Raw genomic sequence first — 20,010 nt, forward strand, 5'->3', positions numbered from 1 at the left:
GTATGTATATATATATATATATATATATATATATATATATATATATATATATATATATATATATATATATATATATATATATAGATATATAGATTTTGTTACGTTGGAATGCGAGAGGTCTCGATAATTAATTTTAACGAGACACAAGCCTGGGTTCGTTTCCGTAAGGAACACAGACAAATTGACGAGTCTAGAGATTTTAAATGAGAACGTAAACTATATTGAACAATGGAGTTTGATCCAACAACAAGTGGTAATTACAAATATATAGAGAATTACTCACAAACTTAACAAGATAGGATACACTTTAAAACACGCTGGTCTCTTCCAACGGCGATATCCCACAGCGGCCACGCTATCGATGACGACGATTCTCGGTCCGTTGTACTGCGAAATTCACTGGTCCTCGACGAAGTTTCTCGCGATCCCAGAAACAGCAGTCACCTTCTTTCCGGCGATGCTCCAAAATAGAAGACGGACTTCCAGCCACAATAGAGTGAAGCACAAGTCGAACTTCTCGCCGACTAAATATTACCAGAGTCAGTCTAAAATCAGCTTTATAGCCACCAACTCCTGGCGTAACGAACTTCCTCAACGGAGACAGAAATTCTTCACCTTCTCCGAAATAAAGACTGAAAAACTGTAGTTTCATAGCAAAGTCCTCTTCAAACTTCTGAATGGAAGTGTAGAATCAATCTTAGTATCGATATCTCAATCCCTCAGAAAGTACTGGCAGTTGAGCACTGACGATATATAGTAGAATGGTATAATATGTGTCGTCGCTTGTATTCGTACAGAAACTGAGAAACTCTCCGATCTGGGCGGGTTTATATACGATTCGCCATGTCAAGAATCATCTAGACCTCTCTCGATACACCTGAGTAACAACGCGACCCGGTTTCTCTATTCTTGGAAGTCCTTTGCATCGCTCGCGAATATTCCAGAGAATCCACGAAGATGTGTACAGCTTACACGCGATTTCACGTAAACCGACGTTAACCTGAGACCAGCGTGTCATCATAAGGAATATACCAGAACAATCGTGTATTATAACATTGTGACACCGACGGTAACCCGACCTAATTTCTCAAATACTGATTTATCACGTAGGCAATTTCAATGACTTTCTATATAATAACATTAGGTTCCTCACTAGCAGTAACTAGCGTTAGGCTACAATGGGCCCTCGTAACAATATATATATATATATATATATATATATATATATATATATATATATATATATATATATATATATATATATATATATATATGTCTATATATATACATATATATAGATATATATATATATTCATATATATATATATATTTATATATAGTTATATATATATATATATATTTATAAATATAGTTATATATGTATCCAAATTTCAACATATATTATATTTTCATATATGTATTAATATCCATTGATGCGACCATATATATCAAGGTAAAGCCTGCAGCAGGGTCGCAGTCACTAGCATTATGCAGGACGAGTTTTTCTTCGTTGAGTAAAACCCGAGGCGAAAATAATATTCAGTAGGACATGTGTTAGTCTTCACCTCTACATACAGGGTTTCCTTTACACTGGCAGGTTAACTGCATTTGATACGATATCTTCATGAATTATTTCTTAAGGAACATGAAATTAAGGTTCTTCTTCTCAAAGAATAGTAGAAAACTCTCCTATTCCTGGACCAGTTGGGATAATTTTGTACATGCTGTATGTGTATCAAGCTTTTCGTCAGAAATTAAGAACTGTTGATAAATAGTATTATAGAGTCGTAATAGCGTTAGTAAGATGGCCCCAACAGGCAACAGGTTACAAGGTCTAATTTATAGAAAACCATATTTGTGTTAGTTCAGGCTTGCTCATCTCCATATCTAAAGTTTTCCACTTCTATCATGAGTTCTTCTTCTCTCCCTTTTGCTTTTACAATCGACCAATTAACATAAGGTCTACGGAGAATCGGAAAAAGCGTGCTGTGGTATTCTGTCCCTGGAAATAAAACATAAACAGTCAGGTTAACATGTTTGCGAAATATTGATGACGTTGGATTACCGAAGCAGTATTTTTGTCCACTTTTCATATACATAATTTGTTTTACCGTTTTAACGTAAATATAAAAAGGTTTTAGATATAACCAAACAGATTGCCTTTCCTTTTCTTTGATACTGGCGTCTTTTAACCATGTCTGAAATTGTTAAGTCTTCCATCTTTCGATTCATTATTTATTTTCTCTGGTCTGTTTCGTCTTCTTTTGGCTGAGTGGGTACCTGGGATGAATAAACATATCACAACACGTTCCATGCACACAGTCATGACTATATTGCTAACCGATTTCAGCAAAGTCATTACGGTCAAGTTAAATGTAAAGGCCCTTTGCGTTTTTTGACCCTCATTCACTTTCGAAAGAGAAACCTTCAGAGAACAATCCAGACCTTCTATACAATGGAAGGATATTTTCTGATACAAGTTCTTCTTCTGTCGTCGTTTTGTCTCCTGACAAATTGCTGCTTGCTTCCAAACAGCGGAGGTAAGTTGTATCTTATAAATCGTGTAAGTACTTAAGCTTTTTTCTTGTTTTTGAAAGGTAACTCTCTGCGTTATAATGTTAGTAAATCATATATATATTTATATATATATAGACAGGGTACTGGGGTTGAGAGTGCAGGATCAGTTATGTCGTTGTTTTTTCGTGCCGAAACTAAGACTTTGGGTGGGTTTTCTACAAAAAGGGGCATTGATGCAGTTTGTTGTTCGTGCTCAGGTTTTATGTTAGGAGACTTTCCTTATAAAAGTATCATTTAAACTTTGATAATTGAATCCCATAAAAAAAAAATTATCCCCTTTTACAGGATAATTCCACTCCAAATACATTAAAGAAGTCCAACAACTTGGAACATTTCCAGATTGTGTGCACTGCTTTTATAATAAAAATGTTAATTTTATGTGGAACAGTAAACTACTCGTGCGATTTATTGAAAAGGTATATTAGTAACTTTCTTTTGTCAAATTATCGGAAATTGGTCATCAAAAACAAAACGCTGTCTAAAGAAATTCTACGCGTGTGGGCAAGTTGCTATAATAGCTTTACTCCTACATATTCTCAAGTAAACTCCCTTTCTCGTATGACGTTTGCACAGTGGTTGATTACAAAGGTACCTATTTATAACTGAAACTGGTGATACTTACCAGACTGAACTAATGTGAAACATTCAAAGAAGATTGAACACGACAGTGTTGGAAGTGAAAACAGGTTGACACGGAAAGAAAATTATGGAAAAACACACGCGCGCGCACCCGCACAGAGATAAAACACTTCAACGAATATTTGCAAAAAGAAGCAGTATAGCATAGCGACAACAATGTTTTTACTTAACGTCTGAAGCTGAAGAAAGCAAACTGTGAGAACTTTTTAAATCACATTTAAATTCTGTTGAGAAAAAGCACCGTTGTTGAACACTATATATCAGCTTATAAGTGATATATAAGTATTATTGGATTTTTAAAAGGCGTTTAAAAGAGGTTAACACGCCAGTGCTTAATTTTCTTTAGCAATTTATGTTTGAAGAGATACATTTAGAAACAGCAATGGTTTGTTAATTCCAGAACAGTGAACATCTTCCAGTCATGGAATTTGATTCGAACCTACGGTATTCCCGCTCTACTTACTTGGAGTCTCTAACTAACTTCGAAAAGAACTGGTGGTCGTTCTAAATCAATAAACGGTACTTGCAGCAATTCCACGTATCAATCATCGCAGAACATATCGAGCAATTCTAGTTCCATTCTTGTGGCCTAAAATCTAAGTACTTTTCTGAGTCCTAAAATAGGCAAACAGAAACTATATACAATAAGTAAGAAAATATCCTACAGCGAGACCACATTCTAGACTCCAGTACCGCGGGATTCAAACAAGAAAGCCAGAAAGTCACAAACTTTTCGTTTTCGATATACTTTATATGGTTTCTTTAGATTTCTGCAAGATCACAGACCCAATATCTTCCAAATTTGTGCGTGCTCCTAGGTGAATATTGAATATTTGGCTATTTTAGAGGAAAAAACAAGGCAAAATAGAAGAAAAAAACGTTTGATGAAAGAGGGTACGTCGTACCGATACATATATATAGTATAATATAATATATAAATATATATATATATATATATATAAAATGTAAATATTAATATATATATATGTAATTGAAAATTTAGTGAGTTGGAAAATCCAGAACAGTCAAAAAACTTCCAGCTTCCACCGGGAATTGGACCCGGGCCTCCCGCTTTATATGCGAACACCCTCACCACTAGACAATGGACGCTGATTGTATGTCCAGAGATTCAAAGCCGTTAAGGAAGGTCGTAATTCCACTGTAGGCGTTTGTCACCTGTGACGAATAATACTGGTTTTGTTTTGGCGACATATTTTGCCTTACTCTAGAGATCTAAAATGATGCTAACCAATTCGAACCATTTGTGATTCCTAAAGCCAGATCTCAAAAGAGATTCTTTTACATACTTTGTTAATGAAATGGAGGTAAACGACAAAGGCAAATGAATACATATTTAATTGAAATCGGAGTGAGTTGGGAAATCAAGAACAGTGCAAAAATGTCCAGCCGTATATATATATATATATATATATATATATATATATATATATATATATATATATATATATATATATATAGATAGATATGCGGACCCCTAACCAACTAGGCTATGGAAGCTGATTGTATGTCCAAAGATGAAATCTAAAGCCGAATATAGAAAGAGATACTTTAATAATTATACCAATGAGATTTCTTCTTTCCTCGTTTCCATACTGATGTTCCTTCACTACAACTTCGTTTACTACAAACATTGAACAAATCAAAACGTTACATCATAATAAAAATAAGATAAATAACATACTTACATAGAATTTAATTTTAAAGTTAACATCCACCAATAATTAAAGAAAACCATCTAACCAAGCTATCATATCAACGATAAACAACCTGTCAATTTAAGAACCATAAGCGTTTTCAACCATTTAATTGTTTATATTCAGTTACTAAGAGTAATTAACCTTAAAGTCCAATATATAAAAGCTTTTAGTCCCACAAATCGAGGGTACTGCTTTCAATTTCTGAAACGTTTGAAACTTTGTGCCAATAGTTTCATAATTTTTGGACAAAGAGAAATTTTGATAGACAGAAGAAAAAGCAGGTAACGATTTTTTGCTATGGGTCCAACATATATATTGTGACAAACTTGGTTTTGCTATAAAATGTTGATATGATGGCATTCTGATGTGATCGCAATTCATCATTTTGCTGTAAAACGTTTATTTATTATTTTTAAATATATAAAGTGATCAGTTTTGAAATGATCATTTTGCTGTGGATATTTAAATTTGATGTCATTTGATAAATAATCATTCTGTCGTCTTGCAGCAAAATGTTAAATTTCTCACTTATTAAATTCAATTTGGAATATGGAATTGGAATTGTTAATATATTAGCTATCTTTACAAACAAAGATATTTTAACAATTTTGACAGCAATTTAACGTTTCCAAGAATAAATGATATGATTTGTCCTCATTCATCTTCTTTTCAATTATATCATCATGTAAATCAAGTTTTCTAAGTGAGTTAACTAGTACGTAGGTTAACAACTGCAGCCGTTTTGCTTAATATAAAGAAACGGAAGATGACACATTGTATAGCCTTTACCCTGAATAACATTAGAAGGCCAACTAAAATGTGATATCAAGGTGGAAAACGTGAAGTACTTTCGCTTTACAAAAGGAAATGGAATTTTGTTCTTTACCTTTTAACTTGGCGTGCATTTCGACCTTGGTATTAGATACGGTATATTAATTGCCCCCCCCCCCCACCTAAGTGACTTAAATGTACACCAATGTGCATGTTATATTTCGTTTTTCGGTTAAGTGATAGATTCTGAAATACAAAACTATACTGTCGTAGTATCTTTCTACCCAGAGATTTGAGAATAAGTTGTGAGTAGAATAACATGGAATTGAGTGTTTCTGGCAATATTACCAAGCTAGGTTTGGTAAGCTAACAGATTCACACAATCTCTTCAAAAGGACATTCTCGGCAGAGGGCCACCAAGCAATCTGCCTTTTCCCACCAGTGATTTTAACATTTGAATTACTCTGGGCATCGCTTTGGCATGGAGTTGAACCCACCGACTTCCAGATATCAGATGTCATAAAATCTTCATCATGCGACTCCAGCATGGTGTGAATTCAATTCTTAATCACATCAATGTACTCGCTTTTAAATAATTTCACTCAACAATTAACAACATATTAATTCCATAAGTTAACAGTACCATTCAAAGTTTCTCTCGAATGCAAATAACCGAGAATCTACCAAATCCGCCCAGGCTTGTTTCTCGTTTATTAATTAAAGTTATTCCGTATGTATAGGTCATTAATAATGTAACCTATATGTCCAGAAATGTTATATTGGGCTAAGGTACTGACGGTAGAGACTATAGCCTATGCTACTAATGTTTAAAGTGATGGTGTATAGGGAGTGTTGTACAGCACTGTGTAATTATTAAACAATGTAACGAGGAAAGATGAATAAGTTCAACTTAGTCTCATCTCGCATTAGAACGCTTGCGTTAACTTAATCATATTCGTACGTGGAACACATTTGGTCAGTAAATCCTTCAAAGACGACGAGTTTTTAAACCGAATTGGAACATGTTTTCTTTCGTAGCCCCTTAAATCTCACTTACCGACCGTATAAGCCAATGCCACGCTAGGCTCAGAAACCTGGCTATCAACTTGAAGGTAGATTTTAGATGTTCATATGGACTTTTCAAAAGAGCATTGCATCAAGTGAACAAAACGTAGGTTAATATTAAGTGCAGGTTATCTAGTCACTTGGAATGAAATGGACCTACGGGTCCCGGAAAGGTATACTAGCCAGGCTGCTTATTCTAACGTTGGTAATGGATGACGGTATCATTGGGAACGACTTTAGCTACTGCCACGTCTGAGGCTAGTTGCCAACAGAATATAAATTTTAATAAATAAACTGGGGATTGACGATAATTTATTGCATAAACTTTCATTATAAATCACTTCCAAAACGAAAAACATGCAAACTAAGGTACAGCCATAGCCGTAAGACCTATGCATGTAACAGCATAGACCTATATAGCACGGTACGACACTGATAACAACGAACATGTTTTGCAAGTCGCAAGTCAAAATTAAAACCTAAAAATTGAATATAAAAATTATCGATGCAACGATTTGCAAAACCCCAAATGCGGAACTAAAAACACGATCTATTTAGGCTTAACGTCGATTTGATGTTGTTCAATATTCAGATAGTGGTTTTTATAACCGGCTGATACTAGATATATTTGTATTTCATTAAAAAAAATACATACGCTTGTCTCTTTTAGTTCTATCCTCGCCAAAATTTCCTCACCACAAAATGGGTATATTTCCGCACAAAAATATAACAAATCTCTGAATCACAGCCAAAACTATATGTGATCCAGGGAACCTTGCAACCCGTTCGTCCCCACAATTCTATTTCTACCTAGCATACCCTCACCACAAGTTGTAGATGTTTCCGAAACGAAGAGCATAAACAGCAGCTTAAACGCCTGCGTAGGTAGGCCTACAAAGTTAACTATTACTTTATATGACGTTAAATTCCGCGACATGTTTTAAGTTTCATTTTCGATATTGTCTAAACAGATCTTTGCAATATTACCCTACATATATATGAATCATGTCAAGCGGAAATATGACTAATTTTCGCAATTTGTTTTTACGGCGACGTAGCTTTGAACGTGTAATAGTCTTTTCCTTGAGTAGTTATTATAAAAGTTGCTCTTAAAAACTATTCCTGATTTTGGTAAGAATACTTTCAAGGTTAGTACCGTCCTTCATTTTCTCCAGCTATTTAACAACTTTCATTGCTTTTTTTTGTTTCCCCTTTCCGTTGTCAGTGTTAAAGTTTATAAATTTATAGAGTTGTTAATTTGATTTTTTTTTTACTAGTAATTTCATAAAATAGTTTTGCATGAATGCTATACTAGAGATATTCGGGCGTAAATAATCGTACGGCATAATGGGGTATCGTAACACGAGTGAGTTGTAAAAATAGTAACTACTTGTGATGTGTATGACTTTTGGATGATCACAAGTTGACTTGCAATCATTGGACGTTACATATTTCCTCACCCATGCTAGGGAAGGGGGGGGAGGGCGGTTGAAAGTCAAGATCCGAGATGGAATATTTTCTGCAAGTCTGCAAAGCTGCAAGGTGTTCAAGACTGTAAGGTGCTCAAGGTGTTATTTCGACGTCTTAGAGTCACAACGTACATATTACATACAGATTGTGAGACTTCATATTAAAATCACTTTCCAAAGACACAATTTCTGGAATTATTATCCAGTTTAGTATGGTGTTTAGAGGTTATAGAAGAGTTGGCAAACGATGATTATCGTGATTAAATGTGTTTCCTTCTTTCTATCTCTTTGATAGCATGTGCAATGCAGCATTCATTTTACGGAGGGCGACTAGCCTTAGTTGGTGACGGAGACCTCCATCAGGGCAGTCCTCTTCCTTGGGCTAATCAAAGAGTCTTCGTCTTCAAGATGCCGATATCTTTCTTCAAAGGAGGACACTTTCGCTCCAAGTTTGGGCACCGTGGCATCGGTCGTATCTGGATGCCAGAGGAAGCACCATGTGGTGGAGAAATATCGCAACACGTTTGTCCATCGGAGACATCCGAAGAAGCATTTTGTCTTGACACTAGCTTACCTTGTTACCAAAGTAAGGGAAATTACGCATCAAACTTTAACCTTGACGTTCATTAGACACCTTTCGCAACCTCATTATTGTATGTAAGAGTGCTTTTTATAATGGTGAAAGATAGTAGGTTTGGTTTAAACATATCATGTATTAACGTAGTGTTATATTTGAAGATGAATTTTACGGCCTACGGCCTTAAATCATAAGTGGATCTTAAATCATGTGGATCCTAAATCTCAAGTGGATAATATTGCCTACAATACTGGAACAAACGTTGTACTAAACATCGGATTCCTTTAGGGAACTACGGAGAATATTCTGTCGCTTAGGTCTGGACTCTCGGGCAGTACCCGATTGACCCAACCTGCCAGTACCCCGCCATTGTACATATATAAGAGAGAAAATCTGGAAAGCAGTATCCTCATTTTATTTTGATTATTTACTCGACAGAAAGCCACTCAAATTCTTAGTGACTGCATGACAATTAATTAATAATTATGTATACGGTTTTGCGATTTTTTTACGGCAAATACGTAAGCCATTCTACGCACCTTACTTCACTGTCACAGGCCAGAATATTCAAAGGAAAAAGAAACTTTTATCAAATAAATATGCTGTAATGTTTTAAAGATTGTGTCACGAATCCATCTGGCAACGTTAAAGATCATGATACTATCATTGCTAAATGAGCCTAGACTCAGTTTTTCTTCTTCAGCTTTTATAATGTACGAATCATGTTGCCGAACAAAGCAAGCAGTAGGTTTTTACCTAGCGGTACCCTGTAATTGTTGATTGTTTGTTAACGCAATATTTCTCTAAATAAACAATGTCTAGTATCAAACAAAATTATAATAAGCGAAACAAGGCTGAAACGATCACATGCAAACGTTTTTTTTTTATATTTTCAGCGCCACCGTCTTATGACCAGTCGGAGCCACTCGAGTTTTCTGACGTCACGTCAACGGGTGTAACCGTGACGTGGCCAGCTTGGAACGAGACGGTCGACCATGGTCACGGTCCCATTGTTGAGTATAGGATACAAATAAAAGGACCAGGAGAAGAAGAATTCACCGAAATACCAAAAGGAAGACAACTCTCTCATCAATTCACCGGTTTGAGAGAAAATGTTAATTACAAATTTCGGATCAGTGTTAGCAGGGACCATCCCTTTGGAGAAGGGACTCCAAGTAATGAACAAAAATGCAGGACATCAGGTATGCATAAAACTCTTAAGGCATCTGGCCCTAGTGGATAGTCGTAATGAGTTGACAACAAAGAGAAATAGTTGTATATCATCACAATGATTTTACCGGTACAAAGGTGTCACAACGGTAAATAAAGCTAAAAGCATTTATATTCGACCCCGCTACCTCTTCATTAGCCGAAACGTCATTCCAAAAGAAACGTATACTAATAAAAATGCACTTAATGTATAGGAAATTGTATTTTTCAGAAATATTATATATCTGTATGTTAAAACATCACTGATAATAGCTTAACTTACTAACATTTTATTTTCAAAGATAGGACATATTTCTTTCATTTTTTGAGAAATGACGCTTTAAACATCTGAGGCTCATCGCACAGATCATGTGGTCAGTTCCTTGGATGCAAAACAGAAGATAAACTCAATCGGAATGACGTGTATGTTGTGTTAATTAAGGGGGAAGAAGAGCATGATTTAATTTAGTTATTGGAATTTTCAAAACAATGGATTAACATTTAGGCTTTCACGGAGGGCCGTTGTCGTTATCAATTTTATCCTAAAGGAGCATTTCGGAGATTCCGCATCTATTAGTATAAAGTTAAATTTCTTGAAGTCTTTTCTTGCTTCTTGATTTTCTTTCACATATCGTAAATGAAATTCTGCATGAGGTCATCCATTCACTACCACAAGGAAATTTGTTCCATTTTTTAAATGACGATTACTCCTCTTTCACGTATTAGCGCCACCGTCATTCGCAAACCCCGAACCATTGGAATTTCAAGATGTGACCTCATCTGGGATTAATATCACATGGCTAGCATGGGACCCAATATTGGACACGGGGACTGGTCCAGTGACTGGTTACATGATCGAGTACCGTGAAGAGGGTCATAGAACATGGAAAAGCGAAAAAACAAAGAGTCTCTCTGTTCGGTTAACTGACCTAACCGAAGATACGACATACGAGGTAGCGATCAAGCTGAAATATAAACAGAGAAAATATACAGAGCGAAGTACCACACAGATGGTCACTACTAGTCCTGCAGGTAATTTCTTTAAACTATGTTTTTCATTCAATATTGATTGACAGGAGCCCAATGTCGGGCTTTGATGCAAACAACCCTTTGTATTCGACCCCGCTACCCCTTCATTAGGCTATAAGTCATTCCAAAACAAACGTGTACTAAAAACAATACACTTTATATGGATGAAATTATATTTTGGAGAATTATTATATACCTGAAATTGAAACATTAATGATAATAGCTTAACTGACTAACATTTAACTTCAAAGATAGGACAAGTTGCTAGAAAATTAAATGTGTTCGTTCAGTTACAAAGCAGGCTCAAATGATGACTTTTACGCAAAATTTTAATCTGAATACTTTGTATAAACTATCAAAGTATATCACTACTATCAGCCCACTTTGTCTTGTTATACCACTTCAATATCAGATAATTCTTTGAGAAATGCCCCTTTCAACATCTGAGACTCATCGCACAGACATTGTGGTCAGTTCCTCAGATTCAACAAGACATTTATGGCCTTCGATAACATGTTTGTAATGATTCATAAATGAGTCAACACGAGATGTTGAATGCAATTCAATGATTCGCTGTTGTTTATATGAAAGAGGGAATAGAGCATGATTTGATATAGTTTTGGATTTTTTTGGGGGGAGTGTTAGCTCAGTGGATAACGCCGTTGCCTTTCAATCATAAGGTCCCCGGTTCGAGTTACTCCCAGATTAATATATGTCGTCCAGTTACAGAGTTGTTGACAATTAACAATTCATAATCATGGACGTTAAATATGAATGTAAGAGACTGACATCGGTCAGCTTGCGGCTTTGATAAGCCTATGAGGCTTCTTCGCAACTTCCTGCTTGCAGGAGGATCTAATATACATACATACAAATGATGGATTCACATTTAGGCCTTCTTTAAGCCAAGCTATCTTCGTAGGCATTCTTAAAGATGTTTTATTTTTATTTGTTTGAGACACTACAGTAGGCCTAGCTGCTTATTTACGATTCTGCGACATGTTTTACTTTGTTCATCACTTACTTTTGGTGGAAAAAAGTTTAAATATCATACTGCACAGATACATAATTTTCCAAGATGTAACGACGTATTACCATGTATCTGCGTTTGTGCCTAACCTTGGGTTCATAAAAAGTTATTGATGTTGTAGATCTGTACTATGGGGACTTGAACAGCAGTCATAGTGGCGAGTGAATTTTGCATTTTTGCGAGTAGATTGGTCGCAAAATAGCAAGTACTTTTAAAAATAATTCAGTGTCGAGGTCTGAAAAACATGATTTCTCATAGTAGAAATCATGGATAATTTACATACATGGTATATGGATTTGCCATATTGAGTACAAGAATCATGTTGCTTGTGAGGTCAAATCTCATTTGAGTTCACCAGAGGTCAAACTCTGAAGACCCCTTTTACATGATAATTAACGATGGGAATCGTGGATAGTTCGCATAGATAGTGTGTGGATTCATTACATTTCGTACAAGCCCCTATTGCATTTGGTGGAGATGTGTATTGCCACGTACAGTAGACTAACCTGCGTTTACCATGCCATAGTGTAATTGTACATCAAGATAGTGGTTCGGGCCATTTATATTGTGACATCTGTTTCTGGTTAACATGAAGAAGTCTAGTGCAATAAAGCCATCGAAAACTCAGTGCATTTTGCATTCTGATTTAATTTCGATTACTCCTCTTCCACGCATCAGTGCCACCGTCATTCTCAAACTTCGAACCGTTGGAATTTCGAGATAAAACGTCGTCTAGTGTGAAAGTCTCGTGGCCAGAGTGGGACCCCAGAGTCGACTTGGGTACTGGTCCAGTGACCCGCTACAAAATCTACTACCGGCAAGAAGGTGACGGAGAATGGACAACCGAAGAAACGAGTAGGACATTCGTTTTGTTAACTGAACTAACCGACGGTACGGCATACGAGGTAGCAATCAGTCTCCGAGACAGGAATGGAGATTACGCAGATGAAAGTGTCCCACAAATAGTCACTACTGCTTGTGAAGGTTCGTGTGTGTATTTTAAATTTCGTGAAACACAGGACCCCTTTATTTGGCGTTTCATGTAAACAGAAGACGAGAGGTCAATTGCAGGAAAGAAACGGAGGACATAATTTAGGTTTGAGAAATTTACAAAGTCAATCCTTTCAGATATATCGGTATCTGATATTGAATATTGAAATAAGTCTTCCTCGTCAATCTCTCTCTTTCTCTCTCCCAAAGTTCCCACTGCGGGTCTGTTCACGAGACTAAAACAAAGTAGGAAAATGACAAAGAAATTGAACAAAGTTGTCACCGCAGAAAATTGTGATGATAAACAGAAGCTTGTAAAATGTTAAATGAACTATATATGTCTATAATATACTTTCTTAGATTTGGTTATCACTGACCTTAATTACACATCGTCATCAAAACGTGCGGGTAATGCAAGCGCTACCGTGACGTGGTCGGTGGAGGGAGCCACGGACTCGTGCAGGGTTCTAAGTCAAAGTCTCTCTTTACAACTCTTGGATGTCCTTGAGTGCGGCGGAGTGCCACCGACAGTGGTTGCTACATCAAAAGTAGTCGATGTGAGGGATAGTGAAGAAAGGACGAAAACAGTAAGGACTTTGATGGCGAACTCTCTGTACAATCTTACTTTGAGCCTGAACACGCAAACGGGGACGTATCAAAGGTCCATATTGATACAAACAGTTACAACGAGTAAGTCTAGTCAATATAGTTTAATTGGCGTGTGCAAAGAGAAGGCATGGTCCCACCTCTGAGGGGCTAAATAGTTCAGTCCGGGGATTTTGCATTCAGCCGGGAAAGCAAAATCTTGCGTTTACGGTTTCTTCCATCGACCTAATTTATAGTCTAATATGCCTCAGAGTGAACAATTAGACGTCTAAATCTTTAAGTTTTCTTTCTAGGCTAGGGCCCATAATTACATAATTCTAACATCATTACGACTATGACTAAAACGTTATCACATAGCAAATGATATTAACGCTCAAAATCAAGAATGAATGTCCAAACCTGTTATAACCTCTCTCATGGAAAAAAAGCTAGGCATAAATTTCCGCCGGCCGATTGATCCAACCGGAGTCGCTGGGGCCTTGAAACGCATTTGGCGCCTCTTAATATACTGTCATCTTTCGATGAAATCGATACCTTCGACATCTCAAACTGGTGCTTTATACCTACCCTCCCTGATACTGAAACAACAAGGCTTTGAGAATATAGTGATATTACCAAAAAGGTTTTTTTCTTCTAAAAATAGTCACGACGGACAATCTCCAAGTTATGATTATCTCTGCAATGATACCGGACTTTTAAGCAAGTATATGGCTTGAGATTAATTACAAAACATGCCAATTGTGTAAAACAGCTAGCTCAAAGAAAGAAAATCCATCTTAATTCAGTTAATCCCTTATATGTGCCCTGTACAACAAATATATTACCGTTGTATTTCAATAGTAATTTGGACTTATCAAGGACGGCATTACGTTAAATGTTAAATATCGTGTCACCCGAGGTTTGCATCCTAGGTTTGTTGAATGATTCATGTAATTACTAGTATTTTGAAGAGTGCATTCTAAAATTGATGAGTGTAAGGTTATTTCTTTTCCTTTTGTTTTTGTTTTCAAGGACCAACTGGTGAACCAATGATGCTCAAGAAACAACTGAGGAACAAACTAAGCATTTGGGTTTTCCACTGGAATAAACCTAAGTGTTCTAAACGTAATGGCCCAATAAACAGTTATCATTATACGGTAGCCAGATTCAGACCGAATAAAAGGAATACGGATCCAGTTATCGCCGAGCACGTTGCGGACAACAAAATACGTCTCAGACAAGATGACGAAAGGTTATTGCCCAATCAACAGTATGTATTTTCGGTCAGAGCAACGACTGGCGCGGGCAGCGATGACTTGAGTTCCCCAACAACTGATATTCAATTTGTGCCTGAGTCATAGTAACATAGAGCAGGGAGTAACTCAGTGCGGTACTTCATATCTTCTGTTACTGACGGTGGAATATTTATATGGACGATAATCATGTAGGTATAGACAATTCGTGTTATGTTTTTGTTCGTTACAAGAAACCAGGCGGTACCGTCTTGTAATAATACAATTACTTAAACTTTCGTAAATGCAATAAAGTTTTTGTTCATAGCAAACATAAAGCAAAAAATTGTCTATGGCTTTGAATTTTAAGTTATTATTTGGAAAACAATACTTGAGTCACTCTCCAAAGGGCGATTTGGAATGTATCGGAATGGAATGCGCAACTCTCTTTTAACTTTCGAGTGTCTCCCTTATCACAGGCTCTCAGACAGAAGCCAAAGACATATATATATATACCATTACCCCTCGTAGCATACTTTACATTCTTTCTGTTAGGCACCAAGGAAACATAAGTACCGTATTTAACAATAAAAATGGCGTTTGGAGGGAAAGGAAGTAAACGAAATGAAACACATCATGAAGACTCAGTATACTGTAACACATTACCATTGTTACACTGAATTGAACATAATTTGAGCAATCATCGATGATTCTCCCTCTCGATTTGCAGTGAAAACGGATGCTACATTTATTGGCAAAATCTTTGAGAGAATGTAAGGAAAAGTTCCACAAATTTAATCAATAGAAAATGTTTTATATAAACACCTTAGTATCGTGCTGTTCTATAATACCACCAAGCCTTTTAATCTTCGTTTCGTCACACCGGTTAGTACTTCGATCTTTCAATCGAATGTATTAGGATTGAGAGTTTTATTCAAAGAGAGTAGCGAATGCGTATGAGCGAAGACTAAAAAGAAACATAGAATGAATTCACAGGAAATAGAAGTATACTTCGTGGTTACAAATTCATTTAAACATTCAATTGGGGATAATTGCTAAAAGCACATAACGTCAGAAACTCACGAATGACTATTTTGAAACTTCATGACCACATATTTTATTATCTATACAATAACAACGGTCGTCCATTAAAGGTAAAGATACGCTTCCCAAAACTTTCTCTTCCTTTAAAACGTATACCTAAATATACATAACTTGTTATATCATCATGGTTGATTACTTCAAAACAGGTAATTTCCTTTTGTAAAATGGTTTCTTTTGTCTCTGTTCAGTAAAGAGTGATACACCTGACATATTTATTTAACTAAAGCAATCAGTTCTTTCTGTTAAATTTTCTTCCTGTTTGGCCAGACTGTTTATGCTTCATAAAGATAACAGGAAGCAATTCCAGCAAAATTTCAAATATGATTGCGCGTACGTTCAACTCTCCTGTTCATTTAGTCAGTTTAATCATATCTGGAACGATCAAATTAGTCATGGACTTGAAAGGAAAATTAAGTATAATCCAGAAGAACAGTTAATTTTGACAGATGAAAGGAGAACCAAATTCTAAGCATCCTGATGAAGTTTACAAGTAATCCTTGCATACCGTTTTCGGGAACAGCATTTGAAGTTGTACTAACAGTGAACTTGAATCAAGCAGTTGTAATGCCAGAAAAGCTGACTAAAATTCTTTGTTTTGTTAAAAATTTACATCCAATTTCCTACTTCAAAATTGGAATACATTTCAAGTATACACCTCAGTCGTTGACATATTGTTAACATTGGCAGTCCGTTGGGTAAAGTTGGAACTCTAGCCAAAGGCCATAACAATACAGTTACATATCCAACATGAGAAAGAATAGTGCTACTGTCAGCGATTTTCAAGTAAACGTTTTAGTGTGGGAGTATTTGTAGCGTTCTCGTAGACTGCTAAAAAAATATATCATCATGTTAGAGGAAATTACCTAGTCCCTAACATCAACCACTTTCATTATACATTGTTTTAATTCTTCAATTGAATTAAATGTGGCAAGGAATCAAATGCCAGTCCAAATATTAAACGAATTTCGACAAATAGTGTTAGTGTCAGTTTACGTGATGGCAATAACCTACGCCAACTGAAATCACAGTAATGGTAGCGTTTCATTGTTTACTTTATTATAATATAAGCCCATTGTAATACAATGGCACCACTGGGTAAGGTGAGGATGGGGTGGGGTGGATGATGTTACCATATATGAGATCTAATGTCACTATGTGCATCTATATCGAATTACTTATTTTACTTCACTCCCGGCCATACACTTGGAGATCCACATGACAGTTTAATTGTTGTAGTTTAGCCAACTATAACTTTTACTGCACTCCCGGCCATACTCTTAGACATCCACATGACAGTTTAATTGTTTTAGTTTAGCCAACTATAACTGATGTCTGTAAAATGAATTTAGTCCACCTTCAATGTGTCAACTGCTTTATCCAACGCACTAACGTGAGGAATAACGCCCACATGTGAATGATGGTGCTAGTTTACAATACTACACATTTTTGAAGAAGAAACTATTATCTCTGCAATAATAGGAGAATAGCGCCTCGTCAGGCCACCTATTTAGTGGACGATGGCTGCACACATGCCTGTCGCAAAGGGTGTTTCTACCCTCTGACCATAAGCAACTATTCATGCACGCCACCTAGAACGCTTCTTTTCTGTCAATTTATTGCAATTTTATTTTACAAGACTGTAAATAAATATACCTTATTATACAAATTAATCTTATAAACAAATTGGAAGGCAAAGATTAGAAGGAAATACACATTTACCGCCATATTACGCCTAGAGCGCTTCTTGTCGATCTGACCGACTCTTTTCGCATCTCACGGGTTCTTTTGCGACATCAAGGGAGACATGGACACGGGTTCCTATGCCACAAAAGGTGCCATACCACCACCGGGGCGTTATACTCCAGTGTTTCTCAAACCCTAGCACGATGTAAACCACCAGCAGGGCAAACTTCTTGCATCAGCTACCTTATGGAATCGGCCACCAAGTCAGCTGGTAAAATGTATGCTTGAATTTGTACATAAATACGTGAGAGGAGTTCACAAAAGGGAAAGAAGATTTTTTACCCTCACCATTTCCAACCTCACACACTTTTTTTATTAGCATAATAGTTTAGGTCTACTTATATATATTTACTTAATGCTTCAGAATGCACCATTTGACGTCTCACTTCTTCGTGAGAAGGACCTACATTTCGTACGTGAAAGTTTGATATTTGTAGGGCAACACCGTTTCTTTATAAAGTTCCTTGATTCGACTCTAGCCCTCCCATATATATATATATATATATATATATATATATATATATATATATATATATATATATATATATATATATATATATATATATATATATATATATATATATATATATTCGTAGCTTCATAATTTATTTTATGAGATAAGTCCGTCACGGTTTTCCCACTATCGTGGAAAGTTGTATCGTCTGCATATACATAGCAGCGTTGCAGTGTGATAGACATAAATCAAAGTTATTAATATTCAGTAGAAACAGTGATAGACCAGCAATAGATCCCTGTTGAGCACCGCTCTATATGTACATGCAGGCTGAATGAGCCCCGTAAGCAAAGACACTTCAAAAGACTTCTATCACACACTCAATATAATCTTAGGAGCAATGTTATACTTAGCTCTGGTAACAATATAGCATCGTTGATTAAATTTGTAGTTTCTTCTCAAATTTCTTTATCAATGACACAAATCCAAACGTAAATTACTTTAAATAATGTTCTCGCAAACGAATGCTATGCCCTGAATTGTGCTTAAATTAAACTTTTCAACGTACTCGTAAAAGATCGATGCACACGTTTTTCCAAGATTTTGAGACTACGGGTAACACTGCTATTGGTCAATAATGCCCCACGTCTTGGTAAAATTAAATACTAATGACGATTAATAACTGGATTTTAATGTTAGACAGTTACGTATAACATTGTGCCATGTAAATGGATTTCTACCTTCTGCTTCCTTCGCATCCTTCTCATGTTTCCTGCCATTAACAGACAGTAAAAATGCTTTGTCGAGTGACCCGGATGTGTGTTTTTCCCCTGTGGTTTTGAATACAACACATAACTGAGCCTTTACAAAGACGGGAAATCCCCTCTTCCTCCCAGGCGCCATACTACAAACGAACGGATCGTGAAATAGGTCCCTAGTAATCATACGTAATAGTACAAAGTTGTCATTATTCCTTTCCCCTACCATATTACTTCATTATTATTAGTATTTCTCTTATTTCTTTGTTTTATTATATAATAATATAAATTTGTCTTCACTTCTTTGTGTTTGTACACTTGATTGCTGGAGAATATTTTAAGCAAACGTGACCAACTATTTTATTCGTTTTTTTTTCCAGTAATTTTTATCCCTTTTTGTATTTTTGTGACGTTTAGAATTGACACAGTACACGTTATTGTTAATGTAATACGTAAATGTGTATAAATATGAAAGCAAACATAAAAACGTATTTCCTTGTTTAATCAATGAAGTCAAAGTATTTACTCAGGCCTGAATTTTCCCTCTCTCTTCAATTATAATAATACAATATAATAAAAAAAAAACGTGATCGCCAGTTTACCATTCCCGAGTTGTGAAATACTCTATAGGCTTGGATGGATTCATTCCATTTCAGCAGTATGTAGCAATGATTTTTTGTTTAGTCAAATTTTGCACAGAATTCACTTTTATTGTACTAAACACCCAGAATAATGCAGTTCGTAAGATTATAAGAAGACTTCACGAAGGCTTATCATTTGCACTGATGTAAGAGGAACTAACATATTCTGAGCATCAAGATATTGGTAGTTGAAGTTGCCATAAATGAACTTTTAATAATAAGGTGTGATGTCATAGTTTAACGTGGGCAGCACAATACTTCGTATTGAATATATCTTGGATTGGATAACCGTTTAACTTTATCAACGGGGATGGGAAGGTTAAAGTATTTACATGTGGGTAATGTATTCATATTGAGATTTGTCCCAATATAAAAAATTAGAAAATTTGATGTAAATATGAAGGTTAACATAAAAGAAG

General features: G+C 35.9%; 2 protein-coding genes across 2 annotated transcripts in view; both read left to right on the forward strand.

The window, feature by feature from the left end:
- LOC139979083 (uncharacterized) overlaps positions 1 to 20,010 on the forward strand; it is a 60,744-nt gene that overhangs the window by 28,802 nt on the left and 11,932 nt on the right. The window lies entirely within an intron of this gene.
- LOC139978791 (contactin-2-like) lies at positions 2,399 to 15,224 on the forward strand. The gene is made up of 7 exons (XM_071989286.1): positions 2,399 to 2,540; positions 8,535 to 8,825; positions 9,713 to 10,018; positions 10,752 to 11,057; positions 12,763 to 13,068; positions 13,435 to 13,764; positions 14,692 to 15,224. Exons 1-7 carry the CDS (start codon positions 2,456 to 2,458, stop codon positions 15,018 to 15,020), a joined length of 1,953 nt encoding a protein of 650 aa, XP_071845387.1. The 5' UTR covers positions 2,399 to 2,455; the 3' UTR covers positions 15,021 to 15,224.

Source organism: Apostichopus japonicus, chromosome 13 (assembly GCF_037975245.1).
Source record: "Apostichopus japonicus isolate 1M-3 chromosome 13, ASM3797524v1, whole genome shotgun sequence".
Taxonomy (NCBI): domain Eukaryota; kingdom Metazoa; phylum Echinodermata; class Holothuroidea; order Aspidochirotida; family Stichopodidae; genus Apostichopus; species Apostichopus japonicus.

Excerpts from the sequence above, each read along its gene's own strand:
- LOC139978791 (XM_071989286.1), top strand. The coding sequence starts at position 2,456 with ATGGAAGGATATTTTCTGATACAAGTTCTTCTTCTGTCGTCGTTTTGT. Across the intron at positions 2,541-8,534 it reads CTTGCTTCCAAACAGCGGAG|CATGTGCAATGCAGCATTCA; the intron begins GTAAGTTGTATC and ends TCTCTTTGATAG. Across the intron at positions 13,069-13,434 it reads AGTCACTACTGCTTGTGAAG|ATTTGGTTATCACTGACCTT; the intron begins GTTCGTGTGTGT and ends ATACTTTCTTAG.